Raw genomic sequence first — 20,050 nt, 5'->3', positions numbered from 1 at the left:
AGAGCAGAAAGCGCTGGTGGGTATTTCAGCGCGATGAATTCCTGTCCCGCCGTCCCTGTAAACACCATTGTGTTTCCCGGGCCACATTTGCAGCAGCAGCAGCAGAGAGATTTCTCTTGAAATGGACTGCTGACGGCGCGGGACGGCGCGCACAATGCGGCGCCCGCCACGCCGCTCAATGCCCGCCCTCCTTCCAGAAGGACGGCGGACAAAGCGCCAACAAGGCCGAGMCCAAAGCTGCTTGGCTCGGCAGATCCCGCCAGCGCCGCGAGCGCACAGGGCCGAAGCAGCGGGGCCGGCGCGGCGGACGCGAGCTGCACCATGCCCTTGCCGCGGCGCCGCTCGTCCTTCCTGGGCCAGCAGCCCTCCTCCWCCTCCTCCTCCTCGGCGGCGGAGAGCGCGGCGGCGGCCGGGCGCCGCGTCAGCGTGGGCGGCGGGGCAAGGCCGCCRGGCGTCTACGTGGGCTCGGCGCCGCCGGGAGGAGTGAGCAGCCTGGGCACGCGCGTGTCCCGCCGCGCGCTGGGCATCACCAGCGTCTTCCTGCAGGGCCTGCGCAGCTCCTGCTCCGCCGTGCCCCTGGCGCCGGGGCTGGAGAAGGGCCGCGGCCTCTCCTACGAGAGCCTCAACGGCTGCCTGGTGGAGTACATAGAGAAGGTGCGGGCGCTCGAGCAGGTCAACCAGGAGCTGGAGGAGCACATCAGGGTCTACCTGGACAAGAAGTCCTCCAGCATCAGCAGCTGGGGAGCGCTCAGGGAGAACTGGGAGGCCATTTACCACCAGGTAAGGAAGGGCGAGGGGCGCCCCAGGTGCAGGGGTTTCAGTCTCTCCCTGTGGTAACTAGTGCTGCTGTGGCGTGGCGGGTTGTGGAAAACGCCTACGAAGCCGCAGAGCTGCCTCAGGCGTCCCACCCGTGGGGCTGCCCGAAACGCACCCTAGGGCGCCACACTCGGGTCTGATTCCAATGGGTGGCTGTCGCCTTCTGCTTTTTTCTTAGTCGTGGTTATTACACTGAGCAGCAAAACTATTAAAAGAAAACTGCTAGGACAGAATTAGTTTATCAACACAATATCGTTACAAGCATTTTGTGTTCTTTTTTAATTGGCAGTTCATATTTTTACATTATYCCCTCATTTGCTTAATCACATTTTCAAAAGCTCTATTTATTTAAAGATACTAATTGCGTGGCAGCAAGTGAGTAGCCACCCGTAACTCCCCTCTTGCCGGTACAGGGCCAGCTGCCCGCTTTGCAGGGGGGCTGTGAAGGAAAGTGCCTGGGGAGTGTGACACGGGGCATCTTGTACCTCGGATCTATCGGCTACCCTCAGCGGGACATCTCAGCCAGGTCTGCAGCAGCTCCTGCTCCCCAGCGTAGCTGGTCTCTTCAGCCCTGAGCAGGGCCGGGGCCAGGACGGGGAGCAGAGCAGGGGCTATTGCTCGAAGCAAAACCCCGGGGAGCAGGAGGAGGGAAACCTGCAAAAGGGGTGAGGGAACCTGGCCGTGGGGCACTCCATTGGTCCACACTGGGCAAAAGGACCTGCTCCCTGCAAGAGGCTGCCCCCAAACCTCCAGGGCTCTCCCAGGAGGAACAGCAGCAGTTGCTGCTTTGCTTCCCTTACGTGGCTGGTGCTGGCAAAATGGGGAACCTCTCCACGATGGAGGTGAAAGGAAGGGATCCCAAGGAGCCGAGGAACAGCAGTGTTCTCACATCTTTTTTTTGACGCCCTGCACTTCAGCCTCGTGCCCAGTAGCTTGTACACAGCCACAGAAATGGTACTTTTTGGTTGAATAAAGAGCTTCAAATTCCCTGACCCACTTTYGCATTTCACCTCAGCCTGCCCACAGTTTTCCCTCTGGCATGGACAGGGGATGTGTTTCAACTGCGCTGCCTATCTGCAACCAGAAGGCTACAGATGTCCTCTGAATCTTGTATTTTACTAGGCCGTGGCATAAAATSTTAGGCAAAGATCACGTGAGCAGCAGTGCCGGGCTAAGCACTGGCTCTCCGAGATGTTGCYAAACGTCATTGCAGCACTAATCCTGCACGGCTTGCTGAAGAGGCTGCTGCCTGAAGGCAACCGAGGTGCTGAATCGAGGGTGCTTATAAAAAGCAGCATATGCATGAGGCAATCTGGCTGCAAATGAGGACTTCTATGTGGGATGGTGGGAGCTGGGGTAGTGCGATTCTTCCAGCAATCCTGCTTTTTTCTAATGCGTGTCCTCTTCTGAAGACCCACCACCACCATCTTGTAAAACCTGCCAGACCTTACAGCTCAAGCCAGAAAAACTAGGACTGCAGGTGCTTTAAGATGGTCTGTTTGATTTTATTCATGTGAAAAGCAATGCTGTGGTGCAGAGGAACACACTTATTTAATGATTTTTCATCCAAATGCTTTAATTTTAACCTACCTTTCTACTGTTKTCCTGCCACCTTTCCCTTACCTCCCTTCTTTGAGTTATTTATGAGTAAATAAACGCAGCTTATAATGAAGTCTAGCTTGACTGTTGGGATCTTCCTACATGGAAATGAGAAAAATAAAGCAATGAAGTAATAACAATTCCAAGTATCATAGAAAAATAGATAAAACAGTTAGCAGCATCCATATCCATTAAAACACACCAGAGAATACAGAAAATTAGAGTTCTTTCAATTATATCAATTGAATCAATGGATTGATTAGATCAATAAAAGATACTTTATTTTTTACTTTCTCAGATACAATCTGAGGTAAGATGTGCAATTCTGACTAATTGGTTCCTGCAATTTTTACATTAAACATCAGGATAAAAATGAAAGCAGGACAAAAACAAAAGCCTGGCCAAACACTGATTGACTCATTCCTCCTGGGGCTCCCTGGCAAAAGGGAGCCAGCATSAACTCCCCAACTGTCTTGCTTGTTAAAGTGACATCAAAATCCGTTGCTACAGAAACAGCTGCAGTAACGTGAAATAAAGTATCCTGCCTCCACAGTGGGTCCAAGCGGGAAAAGCAAAAGGCATTCAGGAATCAGGGTTAATAGAAGTGATAGGTACCTAACAAATATACTTACAAAAATAACARAAATAACCCATCAAGGCAGACATGGGCATTTAAGGTGTGCAGATCCAGGGCTGATTCCTAGACAGCTGAGGGGGAAGCGCTTCGAGCAGCAGTGACAGAATCCGAGGAAAACACCGGAGGGTCCTGGGGGGAAAGCGCTGGTAGCTCATTACAGTTGTTAGAGCTGTTGTGGCAGCGAATAATCAACAAAGAAAGAGCTGCGCGAGGCAGCTAGCCAAATCACAGTATTAATTATCAGTCGGGGCAGCTGCTTTTTAGCAGAGCAGGTGTAAACACGCAGGCACGCACACATATGCACACGCACATGTGTGCACAAGTGCTAATTGGGACACATGCAAAGCAGGAGGACTTTTGCAGGAATGCAGGGAAATGAGAAAACTTTGCTGAGAGGAATTATTTATGTGGCAGGAATATAAATTCACCTTATTTTATCCTGTTCTTGCTCTTTTTCCTCTGGTCTTTAATGCAGTCTTCTTACGCAAAATGCAAGAGAGATTTAAACGCCTAATTAAATGTGCCTCCTCTGCAAAATAGATGGTTATTTGTGATGATAATTCCTTCCCACCAAGCAATTCAGCACCTGGGAAAAGAAAATACTTGACAAAGTCTTAGTGCATTTACAGGGATGAAGGCTGAGTTCAGTCTCCAGGACTGCTCAGTTAGTGGGGCACAGAGAGGGGACAGAGAGGGAGAGAGACGGATTTTGTCTCTCAGATGGCACAGAGCACAGTTCAAATCATGGGAAGTAAATAAAAAAGTACAAGAAGGAGTAAATTTTGGGGACCAATTCCCCCAGCACTGTGACTTCAGGTATGAGAATGTGAAAGACCACGGGAGCTTTCTGGAGAGAGGCCTTTATTTGCCCCTGGCCCCAGTGGCTGCATTTACCCGGGGTGGATATGACCTGTGGGGCAGGGTTGCTCATCCCGGCAATTGCTGCATCTAGAACAGAAAGCACTGGAATATTTCCTGAGGGGCGAGGATGCGCCAGGAGCCCCTGCGGTGCCACCACCACTTCCATCCCTTGCCACACSTGCTCCTGGCAGTGCGTTATTCCTGCCCCGCAGCTGCCTGGATCCCGGTCTCTTTCCGAGCTCACGGACACGACAAACTCTCTTGAAACAGTGCGGGGATTGCTCGACCGCTACGGAGAGGTTGGCAATAAACTAGTTTGAGCTAAGGCCTCTTGTCCACCTCCCGCAGCCCCGGCCTTGGCGACACTCGCCCAGCACTGCGCGGTGGGATCGCTGGTTGTCATCCCCGTGGCTAGGCAGCATTACAGTTTATACAGGTTGCTCCATTGGGAGGAGATATTGCTTCAAGAAACGGGCATTTTTTGATGTAGGCCTCTTTATTTAGAAAATACTAGATACATAAATGAAGTCCTGTTTTCCTAGATGCAGCAGGAAGCAGCAAAGGACACATGAATCTCGCCAGCCTCTCTCCAGGTATTATATTGCCTCAGGAATGGTGCTGCCTTTCCCTTTGCTCCCCAAGGCTCTGTCAAGGGGCCAGCACAACACGTGTGGCTGGAAGCAGCTCCCTGCGCGGCAGCAACCGGGTTGCAGCCCCTCTGCTGCCAAGGAAAATGCCTTGGAAACCGTGGCCTGATACAAACCCAATCTTTAAGCCTGTGGTAGGAAGGACTAGGCAGGATCTTCTGACCTTTTTCCATAAAGGGATCATTTGCWGAAACTGAAGCCAAATTAAAAGCCAAATAATTTTCCACTACATAAATAATTAAACCACAAGGCAGGCCACACCTGAGGCCACGAGCTTGGCAGCATTCAGACTGGGACTAGACATTTGCAAGGAAAAGCAGATTAAACAAACCTATCAGTTAAGCGGAGTTAAGAATTGGAAAGGTGTAGCAAGCCTTGCAATTCCAGATTTAGGGAAATCTCTGTCAAAAAATCCAAAGTTGCTAGCCAGCAGGGATAGATTTCCCCCCGTATCACATCACACTTTGTCACAGGTGGAGTTTGCAACCCTCCCTCGGAGCATCTGATTTTGCTTGCTGTTGGACAGAAGCCAAAGGGTGGCTTATAAGCCATAACATGGGCCACGTGGTGCAGCCAGACAAACCAGATGCTCCTATTCAAGAAAGATTTTTTTTTTTTGGTAAAAATCAAGATTGTTTCTTTTTATGCTTATTAATGGAATGGAATCAAAGAAAAATTCCAATGCTGCCTAGCTGTTTTACTTAGTGTTACCTCACAAATTGAAAAGAAGTGCTCAAAACACCATCACCATCACCAAGTCTACAAGTCTTGGTGCCCATCACCAAGTCTACAGTAGGAAGACAATATGCAGGTTATGGGAGCATAGTCACAGAGGAGCAATACTAGGAATAGTATTTAAGCTGGCATAACATCTGGGCAGCTTGAAAGGCCATGTGAGTGTTAAGGATGGGGCTTCAGGCAAGGCCAGCGTGGCCAACCGCACAGCGCCCCGGCCATCCTGGCTAACAGCAACGTCTTGCAGCCAGCTGTGGCGTCCCGGCAGAGCTACATGAGACCCAAGAACCACTAGATGGAAGTCTTGCATCTTGTCTTCTGAAGCCTATGAAAAGGCTTTCATAGAGATATTTGTTCTCTGCAAACGTGCTTTCTGTGTAGAAGCTGCCATGTAATTATTCATCCTTCAGATCCCCTGCTGTATTTGAGCAGCGTACAGCTCATTTGCAGGGGTGCTGGCAGATCAAGGTCTGCTGACTCCTGCTATGGCTCTGGCCTCTCACCCTTCTAAGTGTGACTTTTTTTWTATATGCAGTCCATATGTACATGGCACAATTCAAGTTAGGGCCTAGAATTGGAAATCTCCAGGTAGTGTCACTAATTACTTGTTATCAGCCATCAACTTATAAGAAAGAGTAAGTTCCACCTGTGCACGGGCTCACATATTAACAAAACCCTGGAGACCATGGTGCTGAGGGTTTGGTAAAGACATCCACTGGGGGACAGGTATTGCTCCAAATACTTCAGCAAAACCTGAGATTACTGCTAAAAAAAAAAAAAAAAAAAAAATACCTTTTAATAACTAGCAAAAGAAAATGCAGCATATGTATTTTAAGAGGGTAGTGAGAGCAGCGTTTGCCTTCTATGTGTGTCTAACTGAAAACGAACAGTCATTCCCCTGCTTTTACTTTCATCGCAGAACAAAAGCCATTTTAAACTGAATTCAACTTGCTCAGCTTGGTGAATATATCTTGTCTGGATGCAGCCTTGCAGCCTTCGTACCTAGAGAGCAGAAAGCTGAGGGTATCCTCACATCCCATTCAGCTACAAGCTGAAGTAGCCAAGGGAGGATTTCTACTTTTAAGAGCTCTCCTGGACTCTTTAAAAAGCTACTCTTGTTTGGTTTTTGCCTGTTTACCACTTCCTAAAACCCTCTCGAAACAGAACAAGCTGCTATGCAGGAAACCTTCCAGGTTTCCTTACCTAGAGAACAAAGCCAGTGCTCTGGGAGTCTGTGAATGGCTCACAGGCACSAGTAGCAGCAGCTCCTTGGCTCACTGAAGAGGATTGCTCACATGGGAAGTGTAACAGGAACTGCTTAAGTGCTACTTAAACCTTATCTAGAACATACAAGTGGGACTTAAATGATGAACATACCTTGTGCCCAATGACGACTTCTACCCCTTGTGATYGGCTGATAATGAGATTAAATGTGTTTCCATGAGGAGTTGAATGGTTGGGAATTGCTTGTGAACTTGTGAATTGCTACGTATGGAATTCATTGATTAAATTATCTGGAATGAACCACTGGAGCCGCCCTAGGCTAAAAGATTATTTTCAGAATCAAAACTCTCCACCTCCATAAAATCCTTCGATGCTTCCAGCTGCCGTTCTTCAGCGTTTGATCTCTTGTCTCTCCCTCGCAGGTGGGCGAAGCAGTCCTTGAAAATGCTCGGCTGATGCTGCACACGGAGAACGTTCAGGCTTGTGCTGAAGATTTTAAAGACAGGTAGTCTTGTGAAGTACCAAACTGGCCAATTTCTCTGGCACTTTTCCCTAACAGGGGCTTCCCTTGTAAAGGAATAATATTTAATTAGAACAGACTCCTTTTTTTTTTTTTTTTATGTTGGATATTCGACCACTTAACTTGGGAAGGTTATTGTAACCTGGCAAAATAATTAGGACACTAAGATTATTTTAGAAGAACATTTTCAAGATCTGTAATAATGGAAAATTTGTACTGGCAAGGTTATTTAAGCTAACCTTTGATATACTGGCCCTGATCTCTTTTGAAAGGATACTATTCATTAAATTTGGGGTTGGTATTTTACAAACATTTGTATGATTTTTTTAGCTTAAATTTTTCAAGCAAGTGGTTTAAGAACAAATAAAAAAAATCTGCTAGAGCACCTGAAATACATCCATGTGCTTCTACAAGTGCCAGCATGAATCCATTAGATAAGAAAAAATAAAAGAAATGAACTGCACTGATTTTCCTTGACTTTGTCAAGGGAAATGAAGAGTAAAAGACCTTAAATACTGACAAAYGACTTCTAAAGAGTCTTTCAGTTTGCAAAGCCGAATTTGATCTGAGTATAACTGGGTAGGAACACATTTCCTTGCAATAATCATGTAAATGGGAACATGAAGCTCTTCAAACTGCATTCAAAAGGCCTGATTCTTCTAGCTTTTACTGTGAACAGACTTGTTCATTTACAAATAGCTTTTTACAAGGTTTGATGCACAAATTTTACTTCAAACTAATTCATTTTTGTTTCATGTGATTTTKATCTTCCCTTCCACAGTTCTCTTTCCCTCTCTCTGGTATTATTTCATTTAATCATACCAAAACATGCATTAATCATATACTTAGGTTTGTCTTTTAATTTAGAAAGATAAAACTTTTTTTGATGCTTTACATGCAGTAAACCACATTCATATTTTAAGTACTTTAAAAAAATTGTATATTAGCTTCTGCATGCAATATCCATCATAAAGAAAACATTCAGTCAATGCACTGCATACTAACAACTCCTAATGATCAATGTAATTAGCTGCTTTTTCCCAAGCTAGTGAATTCCCAGGAAAGTAGGTGGCTATCAGGGCAAGAGTGCAGAAATTGTTTATGAAATTGGCTGCCTTCTAACCTGTTCCAGAGTCCAGGTGTCCAAGTTTGCTCGCTTTGACACTAAAGTCTCCCAGTATTGACGAAATCAGAAGTAACTCCACTGTTAATATACACTATATATTAATTAATATACACCACATATTGATGGTTTTAAAAAAATGGGAGTTGGTGGGGAAAAGAAGCACCAGCAGCCACCAAAGCAATTGCACTCAAACATGGACCAATAATGGGATCATCTTGCATGAAAATCTTTGCCCACCTTAACCAAATACCAGATTTCCTATTTACTTCAATGCTACTAGGATTTGATCTTAAGGGTACCTTATGACTCAGGAGCATAAACAGACTTTCATCAGTATGTCCATTACTAAAATACTTGACCCTTGTGTGGTTTTTGTTCCTTAGCTCCTTTTTTTTATAGAAAAGTGTGGGCAATTATTCCCACTTTGTAGACTAAAAGGCATGCATGCCCATACAGCATGCAAGCACCAGAACTAAACAGAGAAGGGATACCTTTCAGATACCTTGTTCAGAAATACCCCAAATTTGATAACATTGTACTGCGAGTGCTAGATTAGTCTGTCTCTTGAATCCCTGAGTTAAGGAAAAGGCACTCGAGCCTGTTTTAGTCGTGGAATTGGTATATGAGGACTAGGAGAGGGCCAGGCATTTTTTTTGTGTTTCCATGCCCCTGTGTGGAACACACCAGCTAATTAGCATGACCACATCCTTTTTTTTTTTAAAAAAAAAGACAATTTCTCTTGCTGAGAAGTGCTTATTACATTTTTTTTTCTCTGCAGGTATGAAAATGAGCAGCCATTCAGAAAGGCAGTGGAAGATGAAATTAATTCACTCTATAAAGTGATTGACGATGCTAATTTAACTAAAATGGAGCTGGAGAGTCAGATAGAAAGCATGAAAGAAGAACTAGCTTTGCTGTCTAAGAACCATGAAGAGGTAAGTCCAGAAYTGGGATACCAGGGATACCACAGCACTAATGTGCATCCTGTTTTGGCTGTTTGGGATGATTCATCTCGCTAAGTCAGTATTAAAAACCTGCATCTGTCATGTATGGATGGTAGGATTCTTCTGAAAAYGGTTCCTATTTTTCTTCACTCTGCTAGCTTAAAGCACTAACCTTTGAGACATGAGTAAAATTACCTACTTACAATTTTAAAATCTTTCTCATGTGATAAATATGCTGAGGAAGAGACATTGTCACTTCATTTCTTAATAGATATCCCATAGGATATTCATGGGATTGGAGTCACATATCAAACTACTATGCCATGCAAGGGGCAGCAAGCAGTTGTGCTGATGCCTCAAGAGTAAAAATGAGATTGAGCACTATCCTGCCTTACATTTCTTGCAGATTATTTCTCCAGCCRTAACATCTCAGCAAGGTTGGCATGAATATGGGCACTTGGGTCACCAAGATAAAGCTTTATTCCCTCCCTGCTTTCATGAGATTCCCAATGCTGTCATTTTGCTGAAAATACCCAGTGGTTTCAGCACATCCTGCAAATCCTGAGAAAGTTGGAAGTTGTTTCAGACGAGAGGGAAAACACACAAAATGGAAAGAAATTCACAACCCCCTTTAAACTTCTATATATTGCAATGTTTGCTATAAAGCATTGTTGTTGTTATCTGCTCACATATATATGGTACAAGGAGCATAACAGCTTCCCAAGAGCTCTTCTTTAAGCCCATCTGAAGGTGTTGTTCAACTGGCCATTTTATAGTTTTTTTTTTTATTTTTATTTTTAAGGATGTGAAGGTGTTATACAAACAGCTTGCTGGATCTCAGCTGGAAGAACTTGATGTTCCTCTTGGAAGTGGCCTGGATGATATACTGGAAAAAATCAGAATCCACTGGGAGAGAGATATTGAAAAGAATCGTGCTGAGACAGGTGCCCTGCTCCGTACTAAGGTAAATGCTGATAGAGGCCTAAATAGGTAACTCTAACCCAAAGGCATCTAGAACAAATACAAAATCTGACTCAGACCCTACAGTAATTTTAGGGTTAGTTTTCCTACTACTTTTTTGAAGCACAGAATGATTGTAAAAATACAAAAGATTTTGGATCAAGGCCACCCAAACAACCACTTTCATTAAAAATCAGYGACTTCCTTGGGACACACAGTTTTAAGTAGCAATGGAAATGACCCTGTTGATCTCACGGGTATCTGCTGGAAACTTCCAAGGGCTCTAAGATGGTGGTAGAAAAATAAAACTTGCTCAGATATAACCTGGGTAGGAGAGTCACAGTAGTAACTATCCCTATCAGGACCATTTCTCARCTGGAGAAATCACAGGAGCTCACGCGTCAGAAAGGTCCAGAGATTCTGCTCTACACTGCTCACACAGCTGCTGGCTCCTCATGGACTTCTCCTTGACATCCTTTCCTTTGGCAGAGGAGGGGAGACTGGGCATTGACTTGGAAATGAAAACTCATCATAATAAAGATATTCCCTTTGCAAGTTCTCTTTCCTCCTGATGCTGAGTATGACAGAGGTTTTTAATGCAACTTTTCCTCTGTCATGAAGAATCACTCRCTTTCTGAAGTGTCTGGTTGGATAAGTATTTTTGCAGAGCTGAAGCATCAAGTTCAACGCGTAGCCATGTATTTTAGTAGCCATTTCTTTCTTAGCTGACTGTTAACAACAAAGCATGACATGGTGAATCCTAAGTACAGCTGTGCTCCAGAAATACTTAGGAAAGACCAGCCCCATAAGCCTTACGGTACAGATTTGTTATGACAGCAAGTAGTGAGTGGTGAAGCCCATGAGAGTTGCTGTGAKGGCACYAAATTCCTCAGGTCYCCCCTCTCCTGTYGGGCACTGCCACTACTCATTCCTCTTCCTCYCCCTGTGCAAATGGACACTCTGATAACTACTTTCTTCTCATTATTTCATGCCTCCAAAATTTGGTATTTTAACTGCTCAGAGATGTCACTTGCAGAGAGAGAAAAAAAAAAGCCACCTTACATTAGACAGACCACTTGATCCCACTCCATGTTTTTGATGGCAGCAGTACCAGACACTGCCGATAACGCAGACATAACATAATCCACCCTTACTGTCAGAGCTTAGACTAAGATCCTATTCTTTAGGGAATAGTTTAATTTGTTCTTCCTGTGGTTTATTTTTCAATGGGAAGATGATTCTGAGTATCACAGACTTCTGGAAAGATCAGTTCTGGCTCTGAGCAGATTCTCACGGGACATTCCAGGGTTTCTGTCTCAAAATACCTCTCTCATTAGACCTATYAATTAAGTGCAGAAGATGCACTTTCATACCTCATATAGATATTGTTACTATATATACACGGACACAGAGTTATACTAATTAATTCCAGTCCTTTCTTTAAGTAAGGCTGTGGCCTTGTGACATCCTATATCACTAAATTGCATTCTTTAATAATCCCCCACTGAAAATGTTTCTCCTGCCAGTTTGGAACTTGAGACCTTGCAGTACCAGACCGTTTCCTTGTTCTTTTGCAGCATCACAGGAGGAAGAGCGGTTCCTTCTTCTTCTTCTTTGCTCTTCATCACTATTTTTTTCAGCCTCTCTCTTCCCGAGTTTTCTTTGTATCCTAACTTCCTTTCTCTGCACCCTCTCTTTGGCATTGCTCAGACCAGCTGAGACCAGGGCATTTCAAATGACGCATTAGCATTGGCTTAGGTGTCAGGGCAGGGTTTCCATTATTTTCTGACCAATTCCCTGGTCTGATTTGCCTTTTCCTCTGACTGAAGCTGCGACCTTGACTGTATGTTTTCATGGATATTCAGGCACCAAAATAAATGAAATGCTACAGGTATGAGGGGAATTTCATACAGCATTTTGGGGGGATATGTTTTATACCTTTAGAATTCTGGTCCACTGGTTGTTGYTAGTCTCTGTAGTCTTATGACATCCATAAAACTTTCTAGTCCACGATTCAYCCACATTTCAGTTAATTAATATGGGCTTTCACAGTAAACCTTAAGGCACCATGCTGTGGTGCACATTAGTGGCAGGCAGAAAAAGAAATACAGCTTTTGACCAAAGAATCATATTTGCTGGAGATCCCTGTGCTGTGGGTTGAAAATCYTGACCTCAGATCTCTTTAAAAAGCATAGACATTTTATATTTSTTAAAGTAACTATTACTTCACCAATTTTCAAGGTATTTGAATTAAAACATACATTAGAAATCACATTCACTAAAAGCACGAAATTGCATTGTACTATCTTCATTTAATTAACCATTTTTCTAAAATTATTTTTCTGACCTCTATGGTGTGATTCACACCATTCACTGATTCACAGAATCCTATGTGAATAAAGTATATAAAAAAAMCTTGCTTCTGAAATAAAATGAAATGAAATTAAAAGAAAACTAAGTGAAAACACTTATTTCTAAAAATGTTTATGATATGCTTTAAAAAGAAGACTAGTTACAGCAATGTTTTCCTTTTATAGGTCTTTCAAAAATTTACTCTATAAATGTTGAACAGCTTCAGTGAACATAGATAAAAAATTACCTTTATATGGATATTGGTTTATATGGATATATTTTTTAAAGTAACTGCATAGAAAGTATGATAATTTTGAAACTAAAAGTTACCCAACATTGTTCAATTTAACATACCAGAATCAAACTTTAAATCAGAACTGCCACAAACTGTGAAAGTATTAACTGTCATTCGGGTAGGCAAGGAAAATAAAATCGTTGTTCTCTCTTACCAGCAGTTGTTCTCTCTTACCAGCAACAGGCTGAGCCAACAGCTGCTGAGCGAACCCAAGAGGAAGAACTGGTGGAGGGCCTAAGAACAGAGTTCCATGAAACTGCCTGCAAAATACAGAGCTTGCAAGCAGAAACCGAATCTTTAAGAACTTTGGTAAGTAACGTTGATTTCCAATCGGTATATTCTGCTCTGAATTCAATGTGCATTTTGAGGTGAACACTTCCTCCTTAGGATGCAGAGTTATGCAGAAATCCCTTTTAAAAATGATGTTGTTTCCAGAGATGCCAGACATTTTGGAGCCCTTACTCATGTGATGCACTGAGTGCAGAACATTTGAAAATTGGCTCTGCAGTTTCAATCTTTAATGTTTTCACACTGACCTTAATCATAAACTTCATGGAGACTGCGGAGAATATGCATATGAAGAATATGAATATGAATCTAGACTGTGAAGGACATCAGGACCAATAAGAACAGCCCAATATCTGTATTATGGTAGATACTTGGTCAGTGTATCTAAAGCAAGGGATCTCAGAATATTAAATCTCCACTTCAACATATAGAACAGAGCCAATAGCCAAACCTAAATCAAACTTACTACAAAGTCTATGAATATCAATTGTTTTTGACCTGTGTTGTCCTGCTGTTACAGAAAAGGGGCCTGGAGAACTCTTTATATGATGCTAAACACTGGCATGACATCGAACTGCAGAACCTAGGTTCTGTCATTTCCAAGCTGGAGGCAGAGATGGGAGAAATCAAAATAGAAACGGAGCAGCAGCAGCGGGATCGTGACAATCTGCTGACCAGCAAACAACAGCTGGAGAAGGACATCGCTGCGTATCACTGTCTTCTGGACGGAGAACAAAGCAGGTAGCTCTCATTAAAAAACAAGTGCACCGTGAACACAGCCAACGTTCACTCTGAGGCACAGAGAAGCTGGAAGACCAGGGTAGTTCTTGTGTTAAAGCTGGGAGATAGACAGTTGGGTTTGGAGAAACAGCTTAAGTGAGCAATTACAGAGCTACTGCAGCATGTGGGCTACGTTAATGGCTGTAAGAAACTGTGCCACGTGTCCCTTGCCTGGGGAATGTGATGCCCTCTCCCTTCTGTGGTGCAGTCCAAATACTAAAGCTGTGATCCTGAGGAAGGCCTTGTTCTAAGCACATGGTACCCCCTGGAGTCTGCGGACAATTTGGCCAGGTCCTCTGGGAATAACCACTAAGTGCATTTAAAATGTTTGGGTTTATTTATTTTTCGACTACTTTTAAGATACTTAATCACCATTCATCATGGAGTCATATGATCCACTGATTTGGACTTACCCAGAGGTAAATTTCCTACTCATATAGAAATAAAATACAGTATACAACAATTGTTTACTGCTGCCCCATCAAATCCTGCTGAATCTAATGAGATTTCACCTGTTGAAGACAGCATTTGATTCAGCACATTTCCTATCTGTCGCAGTGAGCAATTTTACTTTGTCTTTTCGTTTTTATTTTCAGCTGATTCTGAAACTGCTAACACAAAGAAGACAATATTGCCATTCAGCACAAAAGAAGATGTCACTGCCAAGGATGTTCCTGGAAGCTAAAAACTCATCAGAACAGCCTGCTTTATTCAGTTTGATTCGACAATCAAAGTAGGTTGTAGCTTGAACAACTTTATTAGACCCTCGTCATGTAATTGCTTTGCTTACAGATTTCAATTTACCTATATTGTTAAAATTATAATAAAAATAAAGAATTTCATGGGTTTTGTTTGACTACTTTCTTCAAGATTTTTTTCATGATAGCTTGAAGAGGCTAGGTTAAAAGCATCGCTCTCCACTTTCCAGCAAGAAAACTACTTTTACAGTATAAATAAGTGAGATTGAACTACCCATCCACTGGGCAAACAGCATGCAAGTGGAAAGTGCTCTGAAACGCTGTGACCCAAGACCACCAGCCTGTAAGTATGGAATGTGATTCCAACACGCCTGAAGCAGGTAACTGTGGAAAGAACTTGGATGCAGGGGGTGAAAGAGCAAAAGCATCAACACAGGCACCGTGGCAGTACCGAGGAAACACGCCCCACTCTAGATAAAACTTTTCCAAAGGTGAAGGAGGGAAGCAGCAGTTCTATCTGCAGCCCAGTCTGCATCCTACACCTGCCATATCTCAAGAGGACTATCCATGGTGCCAACTTGTGCAGGTTTGCTGCTTTTTTGATATGTGTGATATGCTTGACTGTATCTTGATACTTGGTTAGATGATCTTCTGAATTTTGAACCCACCTATCACCAAATTGTTGGTGCCTCTCTGCAGTCCCTGAAGCTGTTTTGATGGTGTTGTGCTGAAACAGACTGGTCCTCTTCCTGCTCCCTGTACTTCAGCTCTTTTGCATTTTAGATATTAACAACTTCACTGTATTGCACACGCAGCATATAAAGTGTGGAGACAGATCCCTATAGTTAGAACTATAACAAACCTTGGCCTAAATCTTAGGTAGGTGTTTAGCTTTCCTTCATGAGCTCCTTGAATTAAACTAACCCATTTATGTATTGCGACAAGATTTTACAACACGAACAGCAGACTGGAGTGTGTGTGTGAAACAGTTTAAATGGACTTAGGCTACCAAGAAATAGCTTATGTCATACAGTAAACACAGTCTAAATATGTTTCAGCCTTCAGCTGAATAATTATCTAACAAAGCTACTTAGTTTTTAGTAACTGGTAGGACCAGATATAGTCCAAGCCACTACACTTAATCCTCCACKGAATAACAGGAATCAGCAAACATCTGTTGTTATGCTTTCCTCTCACTTTACTCCACACATGTAAAGTTCTTCCTAATAAAGTTGCTTGAAAAATATTTTCTCATTTAGTCTCTGGAAAAAAAAAAGTCAATTTGCCATGTAGCACCTGCAGAATTTGGGGGGGGAAAGTTTCTAGGATTTGGCCAAGGGAAAAAAAAAAAAGAGGAAAAAATTTAAAAAGGGGGAAAAAAAGGGGGAAAAAAGGAGGAAAAAAAGGAAAAAAAAAAAAAGAAAAAGAAAGACTAAGAAAGACTAATGGTCAAACTCCCTTTTTCTTTCAGAATGTCGTTTCTTCAGTGCAGGGATGAGTTTCCTGCAAACCTGCATGGAACGTGCTAAGTTGCTGATCCACCAAGGATTATGGTGATAAAACCTGTACCCAAAGAGCTATGTAAGAGATGCAGTGGCACAGATCTGTGGGTTATTAACTGGATGATGCCTCGGAACGATCACTTTTTGACAGTAGTTAAACACACTTCTTGACACATAAAAGATCACAGTTTCTCTGTGGCTTGAGGATGAAAGAGAACTTATAAATTATTACTGTATTTCTTCATAGAAGGCCCCTGCTAGCTTTTCAGGTTTCTTTTTGCCTCATGCATGCCATAATTACAGACAGCAGCTACCATAAACTATCAAATTAATCTTATAGCATAAAAAATATTCAGGCCTAGTGTCATTAGTTCTCCTTGCTATTTTCTAACGACGCTTCATACACAGGTATGAAAAGGCACTGCTGGCTATCCCACTGTGAAAATGTTCTTTATAAATTTCACTAACAGACAACCCTGGTGAAGCTCTTTAAGTTTACAACCCTGTTACAAGAGGAAAAGCAGGGTTTTGTTTGTTTTTTAATTTTCTAAAAGTTTTTCCAAGATCTTGTTTCATGAAAGGTTTGGATTTCAGGTTCAAATGACCCAGATTCAAATTTCATTAAAAAATATGTTAGATTTCTATTTATATGTTTGTTCTTTGGAATTGAAATGTTTTCTTGCAAAATCATTAATGTATTCCATTAAGGAGAATGGGGTAAAAAAAGGAGAAAATACTTAAGCATAAATAATGAATTTCCAGATGCTTTTCTGTGTATCCTGTCAGGACCAAGAGCCAATGAAGAGATTTTGTTTTTTTGTAAACAGTCAAATGTCACATGCAGCATTGAGGCCTTTCTAAAACAAAGTTCCTTYGTATTAAGTGAAAAGCTTAAGAAGAATCTCAAGAGTTACTGAAGCAGCTTATCTCTCTTACCCACATCTGTAGCCAGCTAGCTACACAAGCCCTGTGATAGCCCTAAACCAGCCTAATGCCACTGAAACATTAGCAAAAAGCCTTCACCACCCCAGTGAAATGGGAAATTGAGAACATGGGACATTGAGGACTCACTTTCACAGCGGTCTGTCAGCACCAGGACACMTGAAGTGATGAATCTTTATGCTTATTCTCCACTGCAGCAGTTGCTATATTAAATGCAGGTGAGTATGTTGCCAACTATTTTTTCCTAAGGTAAGAAAAAAAAAACAGAAATCAGAATTTATTATCTCTTACTGCAGTGTCTATCACATCTTCTTTTCAGTGTGGAAATTTGTAACATTTGCTGGTATAAACTCTTTGCATGCAGGCAGAGACGTCACGTGTCTATTGACATCGTTTCAACCTTTTCCTCAGCCAGCTGCAGGAAACTAGGTTTCAACCTTTCCCTCAGCCCCTTCAGCCCTACACTGCAGGCTCCCCAGGAGCTTTATTATTATATGGATTCTATGCTTRAAAGGTTAGTTTTAAGGTGGCCCATGCTGTGGCACGGATTCCCCCTCATGTCTTGATACTCATGTCCCCCCAAGCTGCTCTGCGCAGCAGCCATGCTTTCCWGAGGGCTCCTTCTCCAGTTTCTTTGAGCAGAGCTGTGAAAAGAGGAGCTCTGCTTGTGATCTTTGTGATCTGCAAGTATTGAAGCACTGCGCAGCGCTGTCACCTCCATTTCACATAACAGAGATGGGTAGGTGGGAAGGAGCAAGAATGAGGCAAGTGACTGGAGGAAAGAACAGCAATGTGGAGCTTTCTCCCCATCTAACATTTTACACGGCAACCATCTCRGCCATATAGGCTAAGGCAGTGCATTTAGAGAGCTACAGATGCCACGGAGCAGCACGTTTGGACAATTTCACGTAAACCTAGAAGCAGATGGAGAATCCAAGCGTAACTGCATAACTAATGTTTCCTTTAAAGTGCCAACTGGGGCATATCTTTACAGAACTCTGCATCCGAGCCTTCGGAGGCCTAAAATGTTGCTGTTATTTTCCATGGTTTCCGCTGAGGCTGTTCCAGATTTAACAGTTGAAACGTTTCCTGGTGCTCTGCTCCCATCAGGTATTAAGTTTCTAATCCAGAGTTGGTTGTTCCAGCTTTACAGTATTGGGTTTGCACRGACAAGTGACGCAGGAGCTAAAAGTGGCAAAAAGGCATCAGGTTCCCATTCTTCGGCCTGATGCTAACTGTTACCCACAACAATGCAATGAAATATTTCAGAAGGAGCTGAAATCTGAAACGTTCTCTTAGAGTGCGACACAGCACAGTGCTGAGTGGCCATTATTAGCTTACCTGCTATAAAAGTTGAAGGAAACAGGGTCTGGTTTGTTGCTTATCGGACCAGCGCTGAGCCTGCAAGTCATGGCGTRGTGCAGTGCAGAGGTACGTGAGCTTCCAGGGCAGCAATGGACAGAAATGCAAAGGAAGGCAAAGCTTTGGCATCAGGAGCATAAATATCCTTCCCTCCTTAGCTACCCTGAGACTTAGCTGCTGAATGTGCTCCCTACTTCAACAATTATACCTGTCACAAAATAGAAAGCGGCATCAATCACRCAGCATTTTCTGTAGTATTAGATGAAATCCTCTTAAGTGTACAGTGCCAGTGACAAGAAGAAAGGGAAATGCAGGTAGCACAGCATGACAGGCACATAAAGGGAACTGCGTCGAGCTACTCAGGAATGCAGAGCACTTGACTGCACCGATTCAGCTGCGTACTACTACAAAAGCCTCACAGAGAAATATGTAGCTACTTGACCTCTTTCTGTAATGCCACAGAATCCTAATCTAGTTTTTTAAGAAGCTGAGAAACATGGATAGAAGACACTAAATAAATAATAACTAAATTAATAAATAATGGCAAAGACAAGAGACTGTCAAGCACTCCAAAGTTCAGGATCACTTGAATGCCTTTATTAACATATCAACACATATATAATCCTTCCCAGAGAARGCATCACAAAGCATAAAATGATACTAAATAAATCAGAATATAAACATCAGTACCTATGCGTATTTGATGGGTAATGCTGGTTGGAGCTCGCATCTTAGCGGCAGACACACCTCCTTCTGACAGCTAATCAACAGATCAAAGTAATTCTTCATAAATGAGGTTTCAGTTAATTACTTATGACAGTTCTAGGCTGCTTTTCAAAATGTCCTGAATTAAAATTTCAAACAATTCATTTTGAAGTCACGGTAACTTTTTTTGAGGTGGGGTTTAAAACACTGGTGTAGGCTCTCTGCGGGCTAGTTTTCACTACGCTACCCCAAGCTAGCGATGACAAGCTGCACGTCCTAGCCTGTGCAGTCTGCCTTCATAGAGAACATACCCTAGGCTTCACTAGGAGCCGGGAAAGCAGCTACAAAGCTCTTGCCGAGACGCAGCCGGGCATCCCTGATGGATTCATGCTCCATTCAAMGAGCTACCACGCTGCCCTCAAGATGAACGACAGCACCGACATTATCTTCTCGCGTCACTTGCGAGGACAGTGCAGACACAGCTCCCTTTCTAGTGGGCAGCTGGGCAGGGCCTTACTCATCCCCTAGGCCGGCCTAACAGGCTAGGCCGCTTCCCCTGCAGGGCTGGACACCACCCGGGAGTGGGGGCCGCTCCAGGGGTGCTGATGACGCCCCATTTTCTGCCCCAACGGGCCAACGGTCAAAACCCCCACCCCCAACACCACAGCAACCCGACCGTTAACGGCCGCCGAGGAACAGGAAGGGGGGGGTGGAGGCGAAGGTGCCCCTGCGCACGCGCCCTCCGCGCCGGGCACGCGCACGCAGAGCCGCGCCCCGCCCCGAGGGGCCGGGCGGCTCAGTGCGCACGCGCCGCACCGCCTCGGCCCGCCCCCTCCGCCCAAGGCTCAACCAAACCCAACGCTCGCCCTCCCACCCCCCGCCCGGCCTCCGCATTCTCACGTGGCGACGTCAGCGGCTCCCCCGCCCGCAGCTGCCGGGCGCTTCCTTACGCCGATTGGCCGCGGCGCTGGAGGCGCGTGCGCAGAAGCCGCAGCCGTCCCTCTCGCCTCAACCAAACGCGGCGCATCCTCCGCCCCCCCCTTCGTTCCGTGTCAAG

At 43.9% G+C, this 20,050-nt stretch overlaps 1 protein-coding gene across 1 annotated transcript; it reads left to right on the top strand.

Annotated features, from left to right (window-relative positions):
* Positions 1 to 315: 315 nt before the first annotated feature.
* BFSP2 (beaded filament structural protein 2) lies at positions 316 to 14,635 on the top strand. The gene is made up of 7 exons (XM_026034873.1): positions 316 to 780; positions 6,942 to 7,024; positions 8,944 to 9,100; positions 9,912 to 10,073; positions 12,894 to 13,025; positions 13,525 to 13,745; positions 14,381 to 14,635. Exons 1-7 carry the CDS (start codon positions 322 to 324, stop codon positions 14,382 to 14,384), a joined length of 1,218 nt encoding a protein of 405 aa, XP_025890658.1. The 5' UTR covers positions 316 to 321; the 3' UTR covers positions 14,385 to 14,635.
* The last annotated feature ends 5,415 nt before the right edge of the window (positions 14,636 to 20,050 follow it).

The sequence above is a fragment of the Nothoprocta perdicaria genome, unplaced genomic scaffold, assembly GCF_003342845.1.
Source record: "Nothoprocta perdicaria isolate Ctin4 unplaced genomic scaffold, notPer1 scaffold_150, whole genome shotgun sequence".
Classification (NCBI taxonomy): Eukaryota; Metazoa; Chordata; class Aves; order Tinamiformes; family Tinamidae; genus Nothoprocta; species Nothoprocta perdicaria.
This window is presented reverse-complemented; position numbering and strand designations above follow the sequence as displayed.